Source organism: Strigops habroptila, chromosome 4 (assembly GCF_004027225.2).
Source record: "Strigops habroptila isolate Jane chromosome 4, bStrHab1.2.pri, whole genome shotgun sequence".
Lineage (NCBI taxonomy): Eukaryota > Metazoa > Chordata > Aves > Psittaciformes > Psittacidae > Strigops > Strigops habroptila.
Window position 1 is genome coordinate 53,989,987 of NC_046358.1, and position 26,858 is coordinate 54,016,844.

General features: G+C 37.4%; 1 protein-coding gene across 19 annotated transcripts in view; it reads left to right on the forward strand.

The window, feature by feature from the left end:
- SOX6 (SRY-box transcription factor 6) overlaps positions 1–26,858 on the forward strand; it is a 379,634-nt gene that overhangs the window by 277,256 nt on the left and 75,520 nt on the right. For all 19 annotated transcript variants that reach the window (XM_030481391.1, XM_030481392.1, XM_030481383.1 and 16 more), the window contains one exon: positions 3,456–3,535. In XM_030481391.1, the coding sequence (XP_030337251.1) occupies positions 3,456–3,535 (80 nt within the window). The remainder of the gene's footprint in view (positions 1–3,455; positions 3,536–26,858) is intronic.

Genomic DNA, 26,858 nt, shown 5'->3' on the forward strand with positions numbered 1-26,858 from the left:
CATAGTATTGCTGTAGCCAGTTACCTCTAGTAACATCTTCCTCAATTCTGATGCCTTCGCACAAACAAAATGCATGCCCTGTATGGGAATATTGCAGGAGTGTATCCCGACTCGCTGTATCCCGAATACACTCTGAGGAGAGAGATGCTTTCCTTGGTCTGTTCATTATGCCTGGGAGAGTAAGGCCCTGGAATTTGTATCTTTTAAGTCTCTTCCAACTCTGTTTCCTGTGAGTACACAGGGAGAGAGTGCAAGTGGCAGTTTAAGATTCATGCGTAAAGAGACGGATTTTAAGTTACAATCCGAAAATGGGGAAACCAAATGCTTTGTAAGTCAGATGAGGAGAATCAGTTTATGTCTTACAGTTGTGCTTTAGGGAAGATGAGTAATAAGTAACACCTTTCCCCTACTCTGAGTCACAAAAGAGCCAGACATCCTTCTTTCCTCACAGCTCACAGAGCCTTGATCTGGAGAGTAAGTCCATGTATCCTACAAATAAAGTCCACTAAGCTTTATTGCTTCATCCAAGACAAAAAGAAACATTTACATTATTTCTGTGTAGAATTGCCCAGTACAATTTCTCACTGCTTTTATTCATTTGGAAATGTTGCTCAGCCTGACAAATGAAACAGAAGTCTGGCATACTCTTCCATGGCTTGTAAACACCAATTTATGTATAAATAACAGCAAACAAACGTAAATAGACAATCAGCACAGCAAGGAGATTGAAGAGATCAGTTTGCGAAACGTGACAGGGTTTGTTCTTCTGGCATTCTTCTCACTCCTGGTTATCAAAGGCCAGCACACACCGGTACCTAAAGCAGACCTGTTTGAACATGTTCTGCTGCCTTTTGTACAAATTTAAAAGAATGGATCCTTATGCAAGCATTCCAAATCAAGAAACAAATTTGAAAAAAATTGCTACAACACACTGACTGATTTGTTGCCAAGACAGCTACTGAGAAGCTTCTTGATCCATTCTTGCACTGAGAAAATGAGAGGGGGAAATACGTAATTAAAAATTAAAACCAGTCCATTCCCTGCGTGCCCAGTTTCGTCAAGGGAGAAAAGAGTACCTTTGCTCTGCTTTTACTGCTTAGTGTCAGGGAGGTACTCCAGAGCTAATTTTTGTTCTCAGCACAGACATACCAGGACTTAACCATAATTTAACATGTTAAAAGGAGGAGGAAAAAGGACAGTATTGTTTCAATAACAAATAAATTGCATAACTATAGAGTTACTTTTCCCGTAACAAAAACTGTAGCCAGCAGGTGAGCAAGAGAACACTACAGGGTGTGGTAGAGACACTATTAAATTAACTGAGAAGACAAAACTCTGTGTGTGTGTGTGTGTATAAAATATCCAGCTATTTCAAACCATAGGAGCATGACAGCTGTGAAAAAGGAGTGCCACAGGGAATTCTTTTAGAGTTTGATTTTTTTTAAAATATGTTTCACATGGAAAATGTTTTAGTACAAATAAAGCAACTGGTATTGAACTTAAAAAGTGTATGTGGAGGGGGAGGGAGAAAGAAGAGATTGCTGTATGGAACAGGAATGAATAATTCATGATATTTAAAGAAAGAATGCCTCCAAAATGTTCTGCAAGGCAGTCCATGCTGATAAGTCGGATGGTTATTCCCCTCCTCCCCTTCCATTTAAAGCATCATTAGTTCAACATCTTTGTGATTTTTTTAAAACCATGTAAGATATTTCTGAAAGAAACATTATTTAACTTAGATTCGGATCTTATTTATTCAGATAATTTCATATAAATATCAAAGAGATTAGTAGAATTATTTAACCTTAAAGAGACAGCTTTAGTACTTTAAGAAAAGGATCTAGAGGGTTTTTTAGTTTTTAATGTTTTATTTTTTTTTATTCTTTTAAGAAAAACCCCCAAAATCATTGCAAACTAAAATCAACCTCATGGAAGGGGGAAATAAGAGGAGATATTTTGAACATTACTCCATGGGAGACCAGTACAATATAGTGTTAGTGAATGTATTGTAGCAGAGCTCCATATGCAATCAGAATCCAGTTGTTACTGGACTGTGTACAGGCGCATACTGTGCTCAATGGCCTGATGAGGTATTATGGATATGATGCAAAGAGACCTTCTGGATTAGACATGTACTATTTATTAAAAAAGTGAAACAACATTTAAACTCGGCTGAATACAATAGCACTTCAGGTGGTAAAAAGGGAGGGTTCTGAGGACTCCCTTGACTGCAAAGGCTTCAGCTATCATTATTTATTTGAGGGGGTTGGCAAAAAAAATCTAACTTTTGGAATGTCCTGATTATATTATTTTGGATTTCTGTATTTTCCCTCATTGCTACATTCTGCTTTTAGTCTGGAAAAGTTTATGTAAAACAGACTGACTACTGTAAATCTCAAAAACGTACAGAGGAGTAGCCAGTTAAAATGTAGCCTGCAGATAGTACATAACACTGACTTTAAATAAGTAGCTTGAGCCAAAGTGATATTCCATTAAGTAATAGTTACTGTGTAATCTATCTATCACTATATTAATTTTTATATTATACAGATTACACTGCTAAAGTATTTCAGCCTTTCTTCATTCTTTACCTTGGTTAACAGTCCCAATGGCACTGTGTGATGCAGATGCATAGGAACATCCATAGATGCTATAAGATACAAAGTTAGCATTCTTATTTTGGATCAATTGTATCTCCTACTTTCTGGAGTATTTGTAGTCCCCTCAATGCAGAGGGCGCAGATTTTTCAGTTTCCAGTGAAGAGAATACAGAAATTTTAGTGCCTGAATCTTCATGTAACTCAACCTAACCTATCAACTTCAGTAGGGTCCTAGATCTAAGAGAAAGTTAAAATTATATTTCAAGCTATGTTTAAAAGTGATTTAGTTTTGTTTTTCTCTATGGCTACCTAAAAGGAGGTGTCTCAAGACAGAGATCCTCAAAGCAAAACGAGAATCATCCTCGACCTGTGAGCCAAATAGGTAGCTTGCCCAGGAAAGAGACACTTGGCACTGAAAAGAAATCACCTTGCATTAAACAGCAATGAAATTTCTTGGGTTGTAACAAATTTCGCCTGTTTTAAGAAACACGTGGTGACAACAATTTTTTTCCTCTGGGAACCACTGGGGTTTCCTGGGGTATCTTGTCTGTGTGTCTATGGCCTTAAGCCCCATTTTGTGCCCAAGCTTATACACTTGATTTGAACATCTGCTTTTGAAAATGAAAATCACGAGTATCACATTTATGTTTTGCCAGTTTGCCTACCAGCTATCTGCTAACAAAAAAGTTCCAAGGGAGAATGGCAAGTCCATGCCCAGCGAAGCCTTTTGTTTTTGCAGATGTTTAGGCTTAGAGGAGTGCTGTGGAGCACAGACAATCCTAGGTCCATGTTTGCACTTGTCTGCTGCTATTCTCTGCTCATTGTCTGAACCTGCACGCATTGTTCTCCCGACAGGTGATAACTACCCTGTGCAGTTCATTCCATCAACAATGGCAGCTGCTGCTGCTTCTGGACTCAGCCCTTTACAGCTCCAGGTATGTGCCAGAACAAAAAAATGTGGGATTGAAGCCAACATTTTAAGGGAAAACTGCTAACCAGCTGTATGCTAAATAATAGTCTGAATGTTAAATGATTTTTGAGCACAGCCCAGGAGGATTAACACCTTATGTACTTACGGGACTGCAAATGTAGCAACATGTGGCCAACCTTGATACTGTGAGTGAAAGACATTGTTCTGTGTATTTTATATTGGCAGAGTTAATAGTATTTTTTTTAAATTATATGACCAGTTGATGGGAGGTAAGTTCGAAGATCTTTTTGTACTTATATTTTCATTTAGTCTTTCCCTTGTAACTGCAATGCACTACCTTTAATTGGAGCAGTGAGTGTATCAAAATAAATGTGTTACTGGGGTATTTTCTTTATTTCAGACAGTGTGGTGCTGACAATACAATAAATTGCAAACTCTTTAGCTTTTGTCTTTAGGTAATCTCAACCTTTCTGTGCATTAAGCTGGTCAGATGCCAAGCATGGTCAGGAGCCTTGGTTTGGTCATTCATTTATTTTTGGCATATATATAATGAAATGTTGTGAAAGAAAGATTTATGTACCATATTATTAGCTAGCTTTTTGTGGCAAGAAGTTTTTAATTTCACAAGAAAAGACACAACAATGTTATAAATAATGAAGAAACAGTCAAAAGCTTTCAGGGTTAAAATGTGTGGAAACGAAGTGACAATGAACATGAGAGGAAAGGCCATTAAAGATGCATGTAACTATTTGCAAGTAAACCTTTGAAACCCCTGTATGAGCTAGGGTAGAGTTGGGTTCAGGTGCAAAGTAAGAATAAATTGCGCCTAGAGTAGAAAAGAACTGCCATGTTAATAGCCAAATATCTACTTATCCATGTGCAATTATATAAGTTTCCAGAGGAACCAAAGCAAATTAAAAATCCTCTCATATTTACCCAGTGCTGATATTCTTGTCACAGAGTTAACTCAGGATAAGTGAGAATAGGACCAGAACTCAGTGCTCACTGATGGTCCAGAACTGGTGAAAAAGACCCTTGAGCTTAGGTCTGACCTAACCTACAATCAAAACTTGAAAAGAGAATACCCTGACACTGCAGGGAAAGATCTCCAAAAAGTAGTTTTGGGTCATGATAGTATTATATTAAGACTGTACTTTGGACAGGGTTCAAACTGAAGGGAAGTTTTTCAAAAGGAAAAATAACAGGTATCTTTGAAAATCTGTATTTGAATACTTATTGAAGCAGAAGTCTCATTAACTTTAGTTGAGAAAAGACTTTAGAAATCAGCTTTGTGAACAGAGAGACTGTTTTTGCTACCTTTGAAATGCAACACAACAAATAGTGAGTCTACACAAGACTGCAAGGCAGAAAAGAATAAAAACTGTTCAACTGCAAAAGAAACAGGATCTAAACTACTGACATTCTTTTCTTTTACAAGATCGTCATGGTTTAAGCCCAGACGGCAACTCAGAACCACACAGCCGCTCACGCACTCCCCTCTTTCTTCTCCCCCCCCGGAGGGATGGGGAGGAGAATTGAAAGAATGTAACTCCCATGGGTTGAGATAAGTCCAGTAACTAAGGTATAACACAAAATCACTACTGCTACCACCAATAATAATAATGATAAGGGAAATAACAAGGGGAGAGAATACAATTGCTCACCACCCGCCCACTGAAACCCAGCCCGAACCAAGCAGCGATCTGGGCCTTCCGGGTAACTGCCCCCAGTTTATACACTGGGCATGACGTGCTGTGGTATGGAATACCCCTTTGGCTAGTTTGGGTCAGGTGTTCTGTCTGTGCTTCCTCCCGGCTTCCCCTCCTCCCTGGCAGAGCATGAGACTGAGAAAGTCCTTGGTCGGAGTAAACATTACTTAGCAACAACTAAAAACATCGATGTTATCAGCGTTGTTTCCAGGCTGAAAGTCAAAAACACAGCACTGCACCAGCTACTAAGAAGAAGAAAAATGACTGCTATAGCTGAGCCCAGGACACGTTTATATCTTGACCCACAGATCTATTTCCACATCAGCCTTGATCAGAACCTACAGCAATAGTACAACTTCATTAATCTGCAGAAATTATAGACTGAGCTGTTAGACATGATGAGCACAAGTAGAGGGGAAAAAAACAGCGAAGAAAGTGCTGCTAATAAATTCAGAAACATTTGAGTGCTAGAGGGGCCTAAATTTCCCTTCAGATATATTTGTTGTAAAAGAGGGTTTTTTTGTTTGTTTTCCCCCTTTCTATTTTATTTTAATTTCACTTTTATGGGATTTCAAAGCCTTTAATGTTTCATGGTCATGAGACCTTAAGTAATAGACTACTTAACCTTCAGTTGATACCTGCTCATCTGATTGTCAAATGGCTGAAGTAAATTTTACTTACTTGTGCTATTAGTATTCTCTTCGTGTCAATTCCCTAAGTGTTCCCTGCCCTAAATGAGCACTTATTTGGGTGTGTTTGTTGGACAGAATTTGTTGTTATACCTGATGCGTCATGAAGACTGTTAGGAGTGTAACATTTCAGCTCATTTTTCCGTCTTTGCTTCCCTTCCCCCTTCTTTTTCTGTTTTGCTTCCTTTCTTCCATGTGCCCCACCCTCTTATTTATTTACATGAATGCTGTGACCATGGTATCTGAATATTTCCCAAGTGCTTAAAAATACTGATCACAAAACTAATCTCTGCTCCTTTCAGCCAGTGGGAGAAATAGCTAATTAATTTTCAGGTTTGGTTTTGTTTCTACATGTGAGAGTGCATGTAATATCTATGTTTGGAAAATTTGGGAAGGGAAAGCCATTTAAAGCAAAAAAGATTTGCAGTAGATCTAAAATCTCAACTTTACCAGAGCATTATTATTAGTTACAAAGTTATATTCCTTAATCCATATCCAGCTGCAGTGGAAATTCTGTCAGCTTCAATCTTATAATCTCCCCTCTTTTTTCACTTATGATCTTTTGGGATGATACTTCTTCAGGTAGGAGCTAGCAACAATGCTGTGTTCTCATCTTTCTGTGTGTTAAGACAACTTCTATGGAAGTTCTGAATCTAATAGCACAAAAACCGGTTTACTCCCAGGTACATCATGTAGCAATAGCAATTGTTCCACAGAGGATATTTCTCCAGTGGCCAATTTGTAATTAATAATTTGCCCATCTTATTCAAGCTATTTAGCACATTGATATCAAAACATATTTTCTCTGAATTGTATATCTGTGTTCACCAGTGGGTTATGTTAAAAAACTATTGAAATTATATCTAGCAATTTCTCAAGTAACTAGTTTCACTCTCATGGACCTTGTATTAAAAAAAAAAAAAAAAAAAAATGAAATGAAAGTATTACGTTCTCCTTTAGCAACAGACCTGTTTGACCCATCCACTCTGAAGATTTTGTATCACATTGATCAGCTAGTGGTAAAATACCATTAATATTCAGTTGTAGCTTTGAATATCCTGAAATAAAGCAGCAATTACCGCATGTTTATGCCAGTCCATGTTCCTGAAATGGTGGCTTGCTCTGCTTTGAGTTGACATCAGATAGTTTCTTTTTATTTCATGAGGGTGGCATTGATGATGTTGTGTTCCACACTTCCTGTTGACATCTCAGCCCTGTCTCACCAGTTTCTCAACAACTTTGCCAAAGAAGATTTAAATATGTGGACCAAGCCTTGTTAGGAATCTCGGCATAAGGGAGGGTCTTGCTGATGAGGGAACAGTTCTGTAGGTATGGTCTAAGAGGAAGGACCAAGCTATTTCTGGTCACCCCTCCAGCTTCAAACAATTGTGAGTGAATCCCGTCAAATCAACCTTCTGCTAAGTAGTTTACAGATACATTACCAAATACACTTATAACAGGTATGCATAGTGGTGTGTGAACCAGTTCTGATGCATGTGTGTAACAGGAGTCTGTCACTTTAATTAATCAGTGTGAGCAGTAAAACACATCAATAATTTTCCCTTTGCTCCTCTTTTTATATCCATTTTCTCTGGAGTTTCTCCTCTTTCCCATTTCCCTGAAATTCTTCCCTAGCTGTCAGATGATTGCACTGATATTAACTGATTCTAGATAATGTGTGCCCAGTAATCTTCTTAACTGAGTGAACTTGATCGTGAAATGGGCTTTCTCAGCTCTCACGGTGCTGGTAGCAGTAACCTAATTACTGGGAAGTCTCCGTGGTGGCAGAAGTGGCACCTATATGTCCTTACTTTCAAACAAGGAATGTTAATATACGGTCTTTATTGTTTTAAAAAGAAAAGAATCTGCCTTTTCTTAGATATTTCTACAAAGCATTCTATGAGGTAAATAAGGAAATGTTGCAACTCTCTCAACCGCGACTGATAAACTGTTGATAGAAATGGAAGCACTACAGTGATGCTAGCTGGAGTTATTCCTAAACAAAGTGAGCTCTAGGAAAAAAAGCAAAACAAAAAAGCTTTCGTTCATTACTCTTTCCCCAAACTATTTGTGTAATTTGTCTTTCAAAATTTATCGCTTATAACACTAATGAACCTTGGCAAGTCTTAACTATACTTGCAGCTGTGTTCTTGAAGCCTGAAGTTTTTATACTCCATTTAAAAAAAAATTAAATTTTAACTAAACACATATTTGTCTATTTCTTTTCTTCTCTTTCGTCTAATCCTACTCTTCCATACTCTCTTCTAATTGCAGAGAAAGTAAATGACCTTTTTTTATACTGCTGGGTGCAGATCCAGTGTGCTGCTGAAGCATTGCATAGCCTGCCTCAGGGGCACAATATTAGTAGAGGGAAGGCCGAAGAATGCTATTTTTAGTTGAACAGTTCAGCAGATGGAGGCATGAATACTCATATATCTGAAGGTTGAGGGGTTTAAACCATTAATTTTGATAATGTATTTAACCCTGGGAACAATCAGAAACTGTAACTCTAAGGTTACAATGCTTTTGACCTTTAGAGAACAGAGGGCACTCGGTACAGTAAACAATATATTACATTTCTACTTATTCCAATTCTCTCACACATATAAATTTCAGGACATAGTTGACATTTGCTTTCCTCAGCTATTTTAGTGCTGGTCCTTAAAGTAAGTCAAGAAGAATGTGCAGGAGAGAGGCCAATGTGATGTGACAGTCATGTAAATATGGCCTTTAAATAGCTAAGATGTTAAATGTGGCTTTTTATGAAGAAATATTATTCTCGGGAACTAGAATCTTGGTGACTTATTATTTCAATGAAAAAGATGTTTTAGTGGACTGCTGCTCTTACAGAGTTTCCTCTGTATGTTGTAATCTTAAAGCAATTTTTTACTGGGGCTAATGTGATCTGATAGTGATAGCTCACACTGGAGGTGATTTGGTCCCACTCTGGTACCACATCATGCAAAGTGATGTACCTGCCTTATGTCTTATGCAATGATGCATGCTCCTTTTCAACAAATATAGCAGTTAAATATCACGCAGCTTAAGTATTTCTAATTAAAATATCTCCATGTGTCAGCATATTGGTAATGTATTATTTTAATCCATTTATTTTGTTTATGAAACAGTGACATATGTTTAGATTGTGAAATATATGAGCCTTAAAAATCACTTCATTGAAGAAAATTAATTTCTACAATGCTGTCTCAGTAATGTGTTCACTCACCCAGTCAGTCACTGGCAGGGCTGCCAGTCTTAATGTTGGTTAGACACAGTTTAACAGTTTTATCTGACATAACACTCTCGGATATAGGCAATAATAATTTTTTCAAATGGAAAACCCATGGGGTTTTCTTTTTTTATTTTTTTTAACACAATGAAGAATGGTGACTGGGTAAATGTGAAAGAGGTTTGGTGAAACCAATCAAAATTAAAAACACCTACTTACTTACCTTTTCAAAGTTAGATACCTTAATTTGTTTGTCAGTGGGTAGATGTTTGGGTCAGCACTGTGAGTGAGTGACTGTCAGCAGGAATTCCTACAAGACAAGTAATTTCCCTCAATGTATTACTGACAGATTGCTCACTTCTTCGAATCACTAGAGAAAACAAACTTAATATTGTTACAGGCAGAGTTTCTGTCTTCATTAGCCTTATAGAATGATTTTATAGCATTCAAAGACTACTGAGCTCTAGGTGGGCATATTTTAACAGAATGTTCCTTATTATAATACAGTGAATAGTGGCCTAAATTAAGGGAATGGTGTGTGCAAATTTCAATATATGGAGGTAGTAAATTAAACATTTTGCTCCTTTTCTTACGTAGAAATTTAGGTTATGGTAGAGGAAGGAAAGAGGTTGAAAGATTTTATTAGGGCTCTCAGAGACCATGCAAGCCCTTTAATGAAAATAAAATTAAAAATATGCCAACCTTGCCATACTTAGGAAAATTTAATTAAAATCAATGAAATAGTTATACTTCTGCCTTTCCCTACTTGAATGTTTATGTCTCTGTATGTAATATCTGTGTTATCAAGTTGAATTATATCAGTGGCAGTATCAATGAAAATTATGTCATTGGTTCAATATTTTACCATATGACCTCCTTTCTTCACAGATTTTCTTAATACACTATCTTCTCCTACTCCTTCTCATATTCAGCCCTGAATTATCTGGCAAAGTGATATTAATCACGAAAGAACATCCCATCAAAATTGGAGTTTTTGGCAGTAAAATATGAAGTCTGATGAAATCCTGGCCAGGGGGATTTTTCTAGCTCCTCCAGTAATGGCATCCCTGATCAAACTGAGAGGGAGTCTCCCTATTTGTTTCTAGTTAGTAAAAATGGACAGAGAAGCAAACAAAACCATTAGCTAGAGTAACCAGCCTGGCACAGCAGCATTGCAGCTGCAAGACCCTTTTTTCACCCATTTAATGCCCTGCATCTCCAATGACTGCTTTAAACATCATGTCTTTGTTACTCCCATTCTTGCTTAATGGAACAGTGTCACATTATTTAATAAAAAATTTACAGGGATGTTTAAGAAAGAGACTGTTTCTATAGTCTGTAGCAGCTGTAGTACTTATCTTGGATGTGGCAAGCCTAGGTCCAGTCCTGGCCTTGTGTTTCCTCCTGCTGCAGGAAGGACACTAGTGACTGGACTGTCACCCAGTCTGGCATTGATAGCTCCCCATTTCTCTTCCCTTTAGATGACTAACCACTCCTCCGCCTTTGGAAGTGCTTCTTTCCTGCACCTTCTCTCCTCTCCCAAGAGAGAAGACTTTTTAATCTGGCATCTAGGGATCAGGCTTCTGGCATGATGCCTATCTTTTGCACCTTTAGATGTTACCAAGCAGGACAGCTGCCTTCCAGGCCCATATGCTCTGTTCCAGGGAGAATTTACCATTGAGATCATGAATGGCACAAACATAAACTCACTTATCAGGAAACTTGTATGTTAAAAAGGATGTCATCCTTATAGCCTGGATTGCAGGAGGTTTCCTGTGTCTCTTCAGTCTGTATCAAGGCAGAAGCTTGAGCCCAAGTGACTGGAGGAGTCTGAGCCCCCAGCATCAACAAGACGTTCTCGCTGCCTTAACCACTGGCTGCCCCTCGCTGAAAGCCAAGTCTCTATTTTAAAATAATTGTGCTTTGCAAAGCTCCCTCCCTGAGGTATGTATTCACTCAGAAGCCAGTAAGAAGCAAATAAGTTACTGCTGCATTTACTGACAGAGCACCAGAGGCACCAGTACTATAGAGTGCCATCGGGGGATGAGCACATTTTTTAAAGCTCTTTTAAAACTGTGGCATCCCTTTGGGGAATAGGCTGACTGGGAGGCATACTCTAAGCTGGCAGTTGGATTCCTTCAAGCTTTCTAGAAATGTATATGGTGTATGCCTTACAGGAATTAGCTGCAAGTGAATGTTTCTGGAATTTTATTATACTTCTGATAACTGTAGAGCAAGCTGCTTAATTTGGCTACAAATTACAAACATGTAGGATTTTTTCCTGTGAAGGTGTTAACATATTTGGATGTTTAGGAACTTAGCAATCAGATTAAAGACAAAAATGCCTTTTGTCAGTTCTATACGAAAGAAAATAATATACTTCTGTATCATCATTCTTTCCTAATTGCTACAGAAAAAGAAAAAAAAACCCCACAAAACACCTTAATAACTCACCTTTCGTCTGAATTAAAAGTTCTAAGAACAAGGATGTTCTTAGATCCTTGATGATGAGATGCTGCTAGATGTAAACATACACACACATACATGCTCAAAAGAAGCAGAAGAATTCTCTTATAGATGCATGGAGTAGAAAGATCATCCCCTGCCTTATTTCAGAGGGTCTCAGATTATAAAAGGGTATTTCCACTAACCCAATTCAGAAAGAAAGGGAAATTCATGGAAGATGAAATAGAACTCATCAATTCACTGTGTTGCTATTACTGTCTTTTTAGATGAAGAAATAGGAATGGTATTGCCTCCAACACCCTGTTTGTCTGAGATGTATTTGGTCTGCGAAGTTTTTAGAATACATATGATTGAGAAACTAGAAAAGTATCCTAACTCATAGAAAGTATTGGAATCATCTGTCTCTTCTTAAGTCTCAGCATGAAGGCTGCATATGGCTGGAGACACACCACATCATGCATAAATGTCAGGAATTATTCAAAACTTGAAGGGTTTATTCACAAAATGTAGTGAAGTCAACACAATGGAGCATATATTTTGGTGTCATGCATGAATCAATAGCAAATAGCTGAGTATGAAAAAAGATGAAGAAATATTTCAGGTGCAGGAATAGTTGAGTGCATTGTCCACTGGCATTTTTGGAAGCAAAGAAATAAAGAAGGTAAAGTCCTGTCAAGGAAGTTGCATCATATGCTCTAGACACTAGAAACAGAACAAGTCATGAGATTTAACTAGTCTACAGCTTTATTAAATCACGTCTGTGACCTATCCATAGTAACTCATCTACAGGCTATCTCTTCTGCTGCAGTCTTCAACACCTAGGGGAGGGCTAAGATCAGTCCTCAAAACCATTTCAATCTGGTCCCAGCACTGTTGCTGAAATACCATCACATGCACCACAGTTCTGAAATCATGGCATTCTTAGCCCAAATTCATATTTACTTGTGTAAAATACATCAGTTTATAATGAATTTGTAATAGTAACTTCCCAGTTACCTGGTTTTGAGGTGCAAATGTGATTTTTTTTTTTTTAGATGTGATTTTTATAAGCCCATTTGAATATGTTTTGCATATTTTTGTGTGCACTTCCTTTAAGGAAATTATTTAGTTTTCCTTGAAGGTGCATGAAAGTTCTAAATATACAGTAGAAGATCAGTAAGAGAGATCTGCTAAGCAGCCTGTAAATTACAATTATTTCTAATGCTTTAAAATATCTGTAAACCAGGCTTGTTTTCTGCTTCACAAAGAAAATATTGTACTGTTTTCTGTATTTAAATATACATTTTAAATATGCTGACTTATCAGGTAACGCAGCAGGCTGAACAGGGACAAACCATTTTTAATGGTATGTTAATTGAATGGGATGCTATAGATGCACCTGAGTGACTTTTTTTCCCAGATGTGCCCCAGCTGACTGATAAAGCTTCCCCTGATCAGTAAAGCCAATGTATATTTATTATATCCTTGCCTTTTGTCCATTTTCGCTAGTGAAAATAATCGAATGGCTGCGAGCTACCACATGAACTCTTTCTGTCTCTTTTAAAAGTAGGAAAACATTACAGCTTCAAACCCCAAGCAGCACTTTCAAAAATTCAGCTCTTAAATGTAGAACTGTCTCGGCATCTTCTCACAACGTGGGGATTCAGACATGGGAATTGAGAGTAGTTTAAATGGGACTCTTCCTTTTTCCTGACTTGCACCCATTTACTATTGGGATGGTGTCTCATTATTCTGTCACGGGAGCCTGTAGAAATTCAATTGTAGTGCTTTTGCCTTTCAGTATGATTAGCAGTGGTCTGTGAGCATTGCTTTCTTGTTCTGTGTCTGTACAGTTCTACACATGGAAATACTGCAATCGTTATATTTGACAATTTCTCCATCTGGATGGTCAGCTGTGAATGAACCCATGGACCTATGCCAAATCTTAGGAAATATTTCTAGAGAAGATTTATTGCCACTTATTTTTTTCCAATTCCTGATTTCTTTTTCTTTCACTTATGCCTCTGTCTTTCTCTCTGCTGCCAGGTTGACAAACCTAGAAGGTCTACACTAGAAGCAGCAATTGCACAACCATCTTCAGGACTGAAGTGATTTCATCCCCTGTAGGATTAGGAGAATAATTATGTTTTTAGATCCCTTCAACTAAGATTGTCTGCATTACTGGCAATCGTACCAGTGACATGGATGTGCACTTACTAGGAAACTTGTTCACCAACTCCTTTCACACAACTCAACAAGCAGTTACTCATAATTGCTTGTAATCCTGCTGACATGAGCCTGAATGCAACTCCTGACTTCTCTCACAAAGCCCATCCATATGCTAACATTTTTTAAAAATAAATATCTGAAATTCTGAAATGCAAAATTTGATAAGCTTTGATAGCTATCATCCATCAGCAAACTTACTGTAATTAATTGCTTTTCAATCATATAACTTTATTTCCCTTATCGCAGGGATTCTCTATAAGCAGTTCCTTCTTTTTATACTAGCTTTATTCCAGAATACATTTCTACACATGAAGCATGTGAAAGTGTCTGAATTCGTGAGTTAACTGCTCTTCATACAGACCTCTCGCATTTACTGTTAAAGATATTTTATATTAGCAGTAAGGAATAAAAAACTGATTTTTGGAAGAGCTTCTAAAAAGATATCAGAAAGAAATTTAAATTCTTTCTATGAATAAATTGATTTGCAGTGTCACCAGAGAAGGTAATATTACAATAGCATAAAGTGAACGAAAAAACTGTGCTTCGATGCAACCATCTGGTTATATTTTCATATTTTCCTGGTAGATCTGGTTATATTTTTATTTTAAATAAGTGCTGCTTGTTTGCTTTCTTTGGATACAGGAGAGGGAGTTTAAAATACTAGAGCCTTTGTTTGCAGATATCTTTGGAGCCATGCTTCCTGGTCCCTGCTTGCTTTCCTAGGTGAGCTAACAAGGTACCTCTGTTAACTTTAGTGCTATCCACAATTTTGATGAGCTAGAATTTATGCTATAAAAACACCAAAAGCAAATGCTAATAGAAGCAAACATGGGAAAATCACATAAAGATTTATCTTCAACACTTCACTTTTTTGTTGAATAACATTATCCACTGGAAATTACTTTTTCAAGCAAATGAAGTTGTCCTTTGCTGTGACTGACTTTCTGCTAAAGGTATTTAGGCTTAAATGAACTTTTATTTTATTTATCTGTTTAATTCTATATCGAATAACTAATAGTTTTAAGCAGAGTGTGTCACATTTTCTTTTGTAAGATTATAAAAAAAGTTAAGATTTTTTGCCAATTTCCAAGCTGTGTAGTACAACATGTAATTCGGAAGAATCACAAAGATAAGTCTGTTGTGTTCTTCAACAACTGTGCATGGTAAATAACAGGAGAATTGTGATCAAAAAGTAGCGTATCGGTAATCTGACAGCATTAAATGGAGAAATGCAAATCTTTGTGCTTAAGAGATTTTATTGATATTTTTTCTAACTTCCTGCAGAGGAAATGGTTATAGATATTTGATGAAGCTTTTACATATTGCTGCATTGTTTTTTCTTGATATTTACAATATTTTATTGAAATTGCAGGTTTTGTTAATGCTCACATTTTGTCTTTACTAGGAATACTTTATGTGTCTATTCAGATATACCTCGTTCAGACACTGTAGCAGTAAAGCACTAACTGTATCCATTTCACGAGCAGCACAAAGAAAATGGTGACTTTCTCAGCTTCACAGAGGGTGTGTTTAAATGTAAGGTCTGAGAGATACTTCCCAGTTTCTGGGTACAGGTGCTCACCCGATGCAGAGGTGGGACACAGAAGTATTTAGTTCCTCCGGCATTCTGAGCTCCTGTTTCCTGGCACACAGAGGTGAGCCATGTCCCCAGGCTGGCCAGAGAAAAGAGTAAACCAGGAGGTCACACTGTGAGAGTGCTTCTGCTCTGCAGCTGCAGAGGAAGACTTCTGGTTAAACAACCTCTCATTAGGTCCTCCTTTTCAGAAAAAATACAGTAAGAAAATATGCACTCTTAGTTTGGGCTTTGATCTTACTTTCATAAACAACTCAAAGAATTTGCATGGTTGCATGCAACTATTCCATTATTGTTGCTAGCAAAATACAAGAGAATAGATACACAAAGTGGAAGAGATGAGAACAGTTAGCATTCCTTTATTCTTTGGCAGAACTTAATCTAGATCAAGTAAAATGCTTGCTGGTTTTGTCATGCCTCAAGATAAATTGACAATTTTTACATATTCCTATCTTTTAGACAAAAGATGCTTGTTTTGAAGCTCCTGAGTTACTACCTATAGGAGTTTTAAAATATGTAATAGATGCCTAAGTTCACCTCATTTTTAAGTGTTTTATACAAAGAGCAGTTGTTATAACTGCAACAAGCAATTCGTATAACATACTTCTGTGCTTTTTCTTCTTTTGTCCTTTTCTTACACTATGAAGAATTAAACCACTGTAAAATTAGTAAGACAAGAAGCTAAGGTGCCATGGCCTCTTCCTCCATTAGGATCAAAAAATGCTAAGCATATGTTATGTAGAAGTAGTTTGGGGGGTTTTTAATGATCACATTGTCCTTCTTGCGATTTGTCTAGATTTTTAGTCTGGGGAGCTCCATTTGAGACAGCAAATGATTAAACTCCAGTTTTCAGATTCCAAGCATTTTGTGTTAATTTTTGTGTCTGCATGGAGTGTTTTTAGCGACACGTACACTGACCTATGCAGCTGCAGTATTTTGCTCCCACCCTCATTCACTTCCCTACTTTGTGCAGCAGTCTCAGTGTATTCAGCAGGTTGTATGCCAGGAGATGAAACAGATGTTTAGGCCATACTGGAATGGAGCAGCATGCTGCATCAGGACCTGGATTTTCCTCTTGACATCTGGATGCTGCTGGGCTGGGAAGCCTGCCTTAGGCCAGGAGGCTGTAGGAGCCTTGTGGCAATAAACATAGGGTCCTTGCTGCTCTTTAAGCGATTAGTGCACTGAAGCAGCAATAATGCTGAATTATCGCTTGGTTGCGTTCTTCTAAGGAATCTTGGGACAAAGGGATAGTCAAGGAGGAGTATTTACAGTAAAGTCATGTTCAGAAAGACAAGACTAATTACCATGTATTAAAAAGCTTTCTTTAGACTAATTTAATAGTAAAATTGTTATGAATACTTTAGGAAACTTTTTACAAAGCAGTAAACAAATACCTTACAGTAAAACCTCCCTTTCTCATTTAAAATCATGAAGATGAAAAAAGACAATTTCAGCTACTTTCCAATTTCATGGTCTTGTCAAATTGTATGAAACAGACAACAGAATGTGACTGAAGACATGAAATTGAAGGTGTACTAATGTTCATGCCTACTAGAGACAAAAATGTGAACTTCTAATAGCTGCAGGGAAGAATATTAGGTATGGAAGCTGTCTGACTTACGCATTGATTCTTTATAGTTTCACTTTATCAAGTTGAAAATTGTGCTGTATATGCTGCTACAGCCTAAATTGTCTGCTGCAGTACTTTCTTTTATGATGTGTGTTATTTAAACACAATAGACATGGTATACTGCATAGAAATAGGTGTTTAATGTTTCGTGATTACTAGCTGTTGGACAAAATAGCATTCAACAAGGATTCCTCCCCAAACCCTCAATAAATTTTCATTGTTAAGAAAAATGTGTTTAAATCAGAGCCGTCTCAAACAGATTACAGCTTTTTGGAGAGCATGAGGTAATATTCTGAAGATGACCGGTTTGTTGCTCTCATTTAACCTCTAGTATTCTAAAGGGCTTATATTTAATTAACACTGGCTAAAGGCCTGACCTGAGAGGCAACCAAAAGTGACTGAACTGCATTTTCAGATCCAGGCTGTAATCTGTTGGGAGAGGAACAATAATAATAATAATAATAAAAAAAAAAATTAGAAAGCACCATTTACTGAAATTCTTTCTAACTAAGCTGTATTTCAATGAGCCATTTAATGCTCAGATGGACAAAGGTATTACTTCAGTCATTGAATTGTATCAAACCCTTTCTCAGAGGCCCAGTTTAAAAACTCTACAGGAAAAGTGGCTTAGCATCATATTCTCAGCAGACCAGCACTCAGTCTGTTTGGAAAGGGGAGGGGGGGTGGAGAGTGAAATGAGGTGAGACACAACCGCCAAGTCAGTGAGGATTTTTGCCTCTCCCTCCAGTCAGTGGTTTCACAAGGGAATTGCTCTTCAGAAAGCAAGAGCTCCATATTCACTACAGGAGGCTTTCAATTATTTTTTTTTTAATTTTTTTTTTTTTTTTTTTTTTTTTTTTTTAAGTAGCTGTTACTCTGTTCTTCTGGTCAGATTTCAACCTGCCTTTTGTTCTTTTCTGATATAGCAGAAATACAGTTTTCTCTCTGGGGGACTTAGGACCAGTACCTACACTTTACAGGGCTAGATTTTTGGCTCAGTCACATTGAAAAAAATAGGAAGTCTCATTTAAATGTCACAGATTCTGACACTCTGAGCTGAGTAGTTGCTTTATTTCAATGGAACATGGTTTAGTACGAGGTGTCCCTGCCTACGGCAGGGGGGTTGGAACTAGATGATCTTAAGGTCCTTTCCAACCCTTACTATTCTATGATTCTATGAGAACCAATATTACATATATTCTATAGTGATATAAGATGCCTGATATACTGTCTGAACTTCAACTGTATAGAAATTTTACAATAAATTTTTAATTAATGTTTTTTGCAGAGGGTAAAATTTTGTTTCACGTGTTTGCTGCTGTCTCATTAAAAATTCCCAGCAGCCTCAAAGGGTGATGCAGGTGACATTATATCTTGGAAACTAGTCAAGGTGCTGTAAAACTAATAAACCAACTGCTTTACTTTCTAAGAAGAAACAAATATAGGCTTTACTTCCTAAGAGGAAACAAGTATCAGAGGCAACTGCCAGGTGCCAAATCATATACATTGTTTTAGCTACTTGCAGTGATTGATGATTTATTTGAGCTCTAAGCATTCTTTCTTGGCTTCGCCCACATCTTTACAGTAAACAAGTTGTGGACAGGCAGTTGCTGAGAGATTGTTTTTAGTTGTTATAATTCAATGAAATCAAAGCCATTTGATTTCTAAGGGGCACAATCTCAGGAAAAATGCCTAAATGAGTGTTGCCTGCATTCAGGCGGCAAGGCAGTGAGCTGTTTTGATGGCCATTTCTACTTCATTACATCAAAGTAGGATGAGGTCAAAAGAACAAGAAATATAGTTCCCAAACGAAACAGAAATTATTTTAAGAGCACCTTAATGCACATGTGCCTGAAGGCAAATTCGTTCTTTATTGCACTGGTGCCTATATTTTAGTTCTGTAGTGTTTCTCCTCAGTTACATGACTGTAACTGAGAGAGACTTTGGGATTGGATGCCTGTGCTGTCAGGCCATCATGATGGCTGGGATTGGAAAAAGTGAGTCAGTAGGTGTCTAAACATGGATCTTGCTGCAGGTGTCTTCTCATTCCACTTTTACTTGCTTGTTTGTTTGAGGTTTCTTTTTTTGGTAGTGTTTTGGGTTTGGGTTGTTGGGGTTTTTTTTCCCTCCCAGGACATCAGCATTCACCATGAGCCTTGTGGCTAGAATGTGTTATCTGTAATCTTTTTATTTGGGAATAAGCTGTGTTAATAACATCTAAAAAAAAAATTAGTCAAATGATAATTTCATCTTCAGTTTACATTTTCCATTACATTAAAAATGTAACTAGGTATTTTAAGCTGACAATAGTTATTCGGGCTCTCCCAATATAAGCCCATACTATGATGAATAAAACCAAACTTAAAATAATAGTGCAGGAGCCACGGCATGCGAAAGTCAAGTACAAAAAGATCTATCATTTCTTCAGAACACATACCGGTGCAATCATTTAGGCCATTCATATTTTGAGCAGGACCGATGTGCTGTGGGGCTCCTCTATCAAGTAATGAGAATTTGCTGCTTCAGAAGATGAGGCAAGAAATTAAAATCTATGAAGAATAGATATTGTCTTACTAATTATTTTCCCCAGCAGAAGTCTGGGGTTTTGTCACTGACTTATTTAACAAATCCTCTTAGCATCTGTCCAGCAGACTATGGACTTTATTAGCAGACAAGAGACCCACCAGATTTAGAGCCTGCTTGGTGTGTCTTCATCTTCACAGCTGTGGATTAACTCAGACTTTCCAGAAGAGGACAACCATATGGGATAATCGGTGTCATTGGGTAGCTAAAAAAAATATGAAGAAACAAATGTCGTCCAAACACAATTCACTGTTTTTACAGCCACAATTACTAGTCTGTTTAAGAAATAAGAAAGGCAGCATTACACTAAAAAAAGAAAATCTATTCATATCTGTGTGGGAACCTAATCAGGCTCTTGTTTCCAATGACGATGGCTCCGCAGTCACACCAGGTCTGCGACAAGAATGCTCCTTTTGTGTGCCGATAATGTGGAAGCGATAAAATTTCCTATAAGAGACATATGTGTTTACATCATGAGATGTGTTATTTGACAAAACGCTTTGTTCTCCACATATTTTCCACGCAGAGTTTCATGCTGGGTTGTTTTGCTGGAAAGCTTTGATTAGCTAGAATTAGTTGCTGAAGTAAAATAGACACTTTTGTTTTATGAGTCCTCTTGCTGAGCTGTAAATTATAGTAAAATATATAAGGAGTGACAGAAAGAAGTGCTGATTTGAACCTCTGACCCATGATCAGCATAAAAACATAAGATAACTCTTTCAAAGGACTACTGAGAGCCATAAATATTCCGTGGTCCACTTAAACTTAGGCTCTTTCAATAAAATAAAGCTGTTATTTTGTAGTACTACAACAATATAGGCTGCAGTATCTAAAATGTGTAGAGATTCTTTTATTTTCAGTATGGGTTGGCCATTATCCACAGCAGGGCAGTAGAAGCAATGAAAGTGAATTTTCTTTTTCTGAACCAGTACAATGAATTTGCAGCCAGTAAAAGGAGCTGGAAGTGGCAGTCAGTCAGTGGTGAAATTAGGTATCTGTTACTTTGCAGCTTGAGAGAGAAGCAAAATAGGCAGGAGACAGGAATTGAATGGAATTTAGGTCCGCACAAAAAATTCCCTTGACAGTATATAGAATAGCAACTGACAGACATTGAAATTACTGATGCTAATAGTTCAAAAAACCCAAAGTGAATGCATACGAATAACTGGTAAAATCATTCTTTTAGCTGAGAAAGAACTTTTTTCAGTAGATGCGCAACTGAACATATAGGGAAAACTGAAGTCTTCTAAATCCATCTGTGACTATAAAATGTATTATTTGTGTTTTCACAAATACACTCTGTTTGTTTGCATATATTGGGCTTCAGTAAATCTGAAAGCATATTAGCCAGCAAGTGCATAAATAATCACTGCAACAATCTTTGTTATTGTGATATTAGTTATGATAATTCATTAGCTGCCTGTTTGCATTACACCTTAATGCCTGTTGCAAAAGTATTTGGTATGTTATTGCAAGAAGTAGAGGCCATTCACACTCTGTAGCAATGAGCGGACTCAGCAGTAGGGTGATAAATGGGTGTTTAAAATCTGAATGTTATGTCCACTATGGATAGATTAGGCATGTATAAACAGGGGAAAGAAAGGAATGATTCTGTTGAAAGGAAACTATGTACATATACTATGGATTCTGTAGAGAAAAAGAAGTACTTGCAGTGTACTGTTACTTGTTATTTATCATATTTCTAAATGAAACACTTCTTCCTAATTGTTACTCCAACTTCACATAGCTGTACTTGATCAACGCTATTTCAGAAATACCTATGTAAAGCCAAATAGTTCTCAGTTTTCTCAATTATTTAGCATAAACCTGTGTGTCGAGTTGATGTTGCATACTTGTTGGTTCTTAAATAACAAGATACTATTATCTGTGTGGTGGCGCATGTGAAAATGAGAGAAGGATCTGGCCCACAGTACTAGCAGATCTGTAGTAAGATCACCTTACTTTGATTTGTTAACATATTTCTTAGAAAAAATTGAGAAAATGCTACTGAGACATCCAAAGTTTGTCAAAACAAATTTATAAAATTGTTCTGGGTTCAGCTGTAACAGTTATTTTTCTCCTACTTAGTAGCTGGTGCAGTGCTGTGTTTTCGACTTTAGTCTGGGAACAATGCTGATAACACACCAGTGTTTTAGTTGTTGCTAAGTAATGCTTATCCCGATCAAGGACTTTACGGTCTCTCATGCTCTGCCAGAAAGGAGGGGCACAAGAAGCCGGGAGGAAGCAGAAACAGGACACCTGACCCAAACTAGCCAAAGGGTTATTCCATACCACATCACGTCATGGCCAGTATATAAACTGGGGGGAGTTACCCGGAAGGCCCAGATCGCTGCTCGGGCAGGGCTGGGTATCGGTCGGCAGGTGGTGAGCAATTGTGTTGTGCATCACTTGTGTTTATTGTTTTTTTCCCTTTGCCCTTTTAGTTTGATATTCTCTCTCCTTGTTATTTCCCTTATCATTGTTATTATTGGTGGTAGTAGTAGTGGTTTTGTATTATACCTTAGTTACTGGACTGTTCTTATCTCAACCCGTGGGATTTACATTCTTTCAATTCTCCTCCTCATCCTGCTGGGAGCAGGGGGGGAAGGTGAGGGGGAGTGAGCGAGCGGCTGTATTGTTCTGAGTTACTGGCTGGGCTTAAACCACGACAAAAATACACTATCTATCTTAGCAGGTAGCACCTGCACAAATATATTGTAAAACAAAAGGAAACATACACTTTTAGTATTAAAGAGTCAAGCTATTATAATGAAGGGATCTTGTTTTCATCAGCAAAAGCTTTGATTTTTCCAAGTATAGATTTTTAAATTCTAATAAGCATTGCTTTCATGGGTATGTACATTTTCTTTAACAATGCTATATGCACTTTTCCTTTTCTTTCTCTTCCTCCTCTTTTTCTTTTGTGTGGAGAGCACTGCTGGGACACAGATGCTGAGCTGTGGAAGGTGTTTTTCTGGTGATGGCATCTGGCTTCTTGGCAGACTCCACAGGCAGTAGCTGCCTTCAAGTTGCCCCTGGGTTTGTCACATGGTTACGCTGCTGATGAGTTACTTAGGCTGTCATGTGTTTCTGGATGTTGTTTTCTGTTAACCTACCTCTCACTCTAAGGATCTGCATAAAAAACATTTTAAAACAAAGAGAAAAACAATCATGTGCTTTTAAAATATATATATACGTAAGCCAATAACCACATTTCTTTCCTTGGTGCATAGTAGAGGTCTCAACTGCAGTGCTAGTCAGTGAACGTATTTGGTACAAAAGACATGCTAACACAAAAAATAGCATTTATAAACAAAAACAGGGAGGAATAAGTACAATTAATGTTACTTTAGAAACAGTTCTTGCACCTAGGTTAAGATGTGTGTGAAATTGTTGAGTACGGTATTTACGCTTCTGCACTGCCTTTTGGAAAGGTTACCTTGCCTGAACTGCTGAAGGCTATACCAGTGACATCGGGCTCAGGCCAGCACTTAACCTTTATTTCCATAGTTATTATCTGTGACACCCAAAACATGGGTTCTAGCGCTAATCCATTTTTCATCTGAACACAAGAAAAGATTTTTCAGAGACTCTGTTTCCTGTTTGACATCAAGCTTATTTTAAGCACTTCTACACCAATAATAACAAATCATAAAAAGCAGTCCCACGGAAGATGGTATTTTTTGTTTTTGAGTAGTTTCTTTTCAGAAATGTGCTCTGGAAATAGTAAAGATGTTGCTGGGTTTGGTGAGCTTGTAAAAACCCTTTGTGATCAGACAGTTCTAAGTATTATTATTGCATGTTATATACTCGGAAGGAAAATTCTAGAATTATAGCTTTGCAACACTACATACTAAATATACTATGGAAAAAAATAACTGCATTACCTCTTGTAGTGCTGGATTTCAACAGCACTTGCAGTCGCTCCTTAGAGTTTTTCATCTTTAGAAACCAAATTACTCATTGTCTAAATAGCTGAACTTTCATCTCTATAAATAAGATTTCAGCTTTGCACAATTCATTTAAAATGCTGACAAATAAGGATTCTCACTTGATTCTCAGTAGTTTCATTGTTCAGTTTCATCTACTGTAGCAAATGTATTTGTTGAAGATGTAACATAGGACTTACATTTTTAGTAATGGAAGACTTCAGAATTAACCAGGGTCAAAAAAATTTAGCATTTTTTTCTGAGAAAAAAAAAAAAATTCTAGCACCTTTGGAGAAATAATGTACAAATACAGGAAAAGGAGAATGTCTTTTCATTTTGGTCATAAATCTTTTAGTAAAGCAAACAAAAAGGGTAGATGTTTCTAGAACAGATCCCTTCTTTCTCCTTGAATCAAGCCACCTCCTACTGAATTTTGTTGTGGGGCATCTTCCAAGCACATGCATAGCAATTCATCGTGCTAGGCCAGCCCGTATCACCTGCACTCTATCTGCTATGCTGACTATCGAAACCACTCTCTTGTTTTCATATTTCACATATGGTTTTGCTGTAGTTTCTTGAGAATTCTGCTGCAAATAATGGCATCTGAATTATATCCCCACCTCTGTAACCAAATTCTCCCTCACCAACACAGTCAGCTGAAATGTGTCTAGCCCTTGCCTTTTTGTTCTTGTATATTCAAGTGCAACTTCTCCCTCCATTTCCTCCTTGGGCTCATACATCTAAAGAAACAGCCTCCCTCCTATGCAGCAGTTGATCACTTCCTCTTTATTGAAATTTCTCTAAACAAACCTTTTGCATAGGCCTGTCACTGGCAAGCCACTGGCAAGAAGGTTATGATTATCGTAATTCTGTGTTAGGTGGTAAAACAGCCTGTCGCAAAGCTAACAAGCTGCTGTCAGTCCAAACCCCCCTTAACTGTGTTAAGGCCCATTTTATTTTCCTCACCATGTGTTACTTCTGTAACGTTTAATTCTTCAAATTCTTCACCTTTATTCATTCATTTAGACTCAGATACTGCAGTCTAGGAGGTAAGTATGAGTATTCCTTCTGGAAAAAAAAAATAATTTAAACACCTGGTGCACAGAAAGCTTTGCTCTGTGCTCATTTACTGTGCTCAATGTCATCCAGCAGCACATGTGTCTAGGAATGTCCCAGGCCCGTGTGCAAGTGAAAAGTCATATGGGGAAGGGACCTGAGCTAATGAAAGAGTTTTGATTACTGAAAACTAGTTGAAAAAATTAGTTGGAAAACAAATGTTGAAACCTGAGAGAAGTGTATGAGCTTAGGGTCTTTGTCTTCTGGCAAGGCATGAATGAACATTGGCAGCGATAGCAGTTATCCTGCTGTATCATGAAAATATCTCAGAAAGGCATTGTGAAACTTAGATGGCATTAAGAAAGGTTTTAAAATTTGGATTAGACAAGATGCTCTATTATTATTTCACAGATTTGGGGGAAAATTTTAGATTGTGGATGATACTTTTTATAAAAAGAATGAAATGGGAATAATTCATTAAATGCCATAGGTAATTTCTAAAGCAGAAAGTAAAATCACCACCACCCCAATTATTTTTTTTTTTTTTTTAGTTATTCAATTCTTCTTGGATGTTAGCTCTAAGCTATAGCAAATGGTCAGTATGAATTCTGCTATTTCCAGGTAAAAAATCAGTATGTACTTGTGCTATGCTGTACACATGGTGAGTATAGCACTTTCCCACTCTTCTCTAATTTTTTTAGGTAGATGAACATCATGCAGACTCATAGTGACCTCTAACTTTCATAAATTCCCCTCAGATTTGTAGTTGATTACAGCTGGAATAGAGTTTCAGTAACAAGTGCTTAAGTCCGTAAACCTGTAAGTTCACAGGTGCCTAAACATAAGACTTCACTTGCCATTGCCTTAACTGAGACTTGCAGCATTTCAAAATCCCACTCTTCAGTGTCAGATCATGACATTAGAAGAAGCCTGGCTCTGAAAACTGTAAAACTACATCGTTGCTCACATACCTTAAGTGAGTTGGTTTCCAAAATTCTTAACTGTTCAGGGGCACTCAGCAATTCAAAATCAGGACTACTTATATTTAGATGCTGGGAACTAGATTGTAAGAATCTTGCTTAGTGACCTTTTAAAAAAATGAAAAGCAGACTATGCATTTTTAAGGCTTCTTAAAACAATCATGGATACTTGATGGTTTTGAATATCTAATTTGTAATCAAGAGCTTTCTGATTCAGTGGCTGGCATAAACATTATGAAATGCTCTTCTATTTATGTGCTAGACATACACTGAAAAGAAGGTATGTTTCAGTGTTTGAGGTAGGTTAATTTTTTTAGTCCCTACTCAATAGTAAGTAGGTTAGAATTTCAGTTGAAAAAAATTCCATTAAAACTTTTGCTTTTGAGTATTAGCAATCAACATTCATTCAGTGTTTGGGTTTTTTCCCCTCCTTAATCTTACAAATAAAATCTTTGCAACCTGACCATCTAAATGTGAGGTCCTAAATTGTCATTTTGAGCCACAACAGTGGTATTTTCAAAAATATCAATTTTACCTCTGCAAAGTTGGCATGTACATATTTTCTCACACTGGCTAACTCCCCATGCAAACCAGTATTTAAAAAAAGTTACACAGCTTCCCAGTCCACATGGCAGTGTTTCCAGTGCTGGTGCAAATTCTTGCAAGATTTGCACCTGTTTCTGCAGCAGCTTTGTTTTAAGCAAACCAGAAAGTTAATTACTGTTACCTATTTTTACATTTGCTTTTAAGCTGTAGAACAAATTTATAGAAATGCCAGGCTAAAGCCAGTACTATGACTCTGAAGTAACTCAGTGATGAATTATACACACACGCACACATATATAAATGATGAAATTTCTTTTATTTTCTGTCTCCCTTTAGAAACTTTTCTTCCTCACACTACTTCCAGTACAGCCAATACAGCCCTCAACACACTGGGAGGGGAGTGGTTTATAATTCTAATTTTATTCTGCTTTTAATGTTTGCATTTCCAGAATCAAACAGTTTCCTAGGCAGTCACTATAACAGCCTGCTTTTCTTGTTGCTGTCTCTGTGACCCTTAAAGTCCTGTGGACGTTTCAGTTGCCAGTCCTGCTGGGACCCAGGTATCAGTTCACTGGTGAGCCCTGCTCTGGCCAGCATCTGTGACTCTCTCTTTGTGTTGATCTTGAGATGCCTGGCCAAGATACAGCTGCACAGTGGGCCACAGCTTTTAGAGATGATAAACACACCTTGGATGTGCATGCTGAG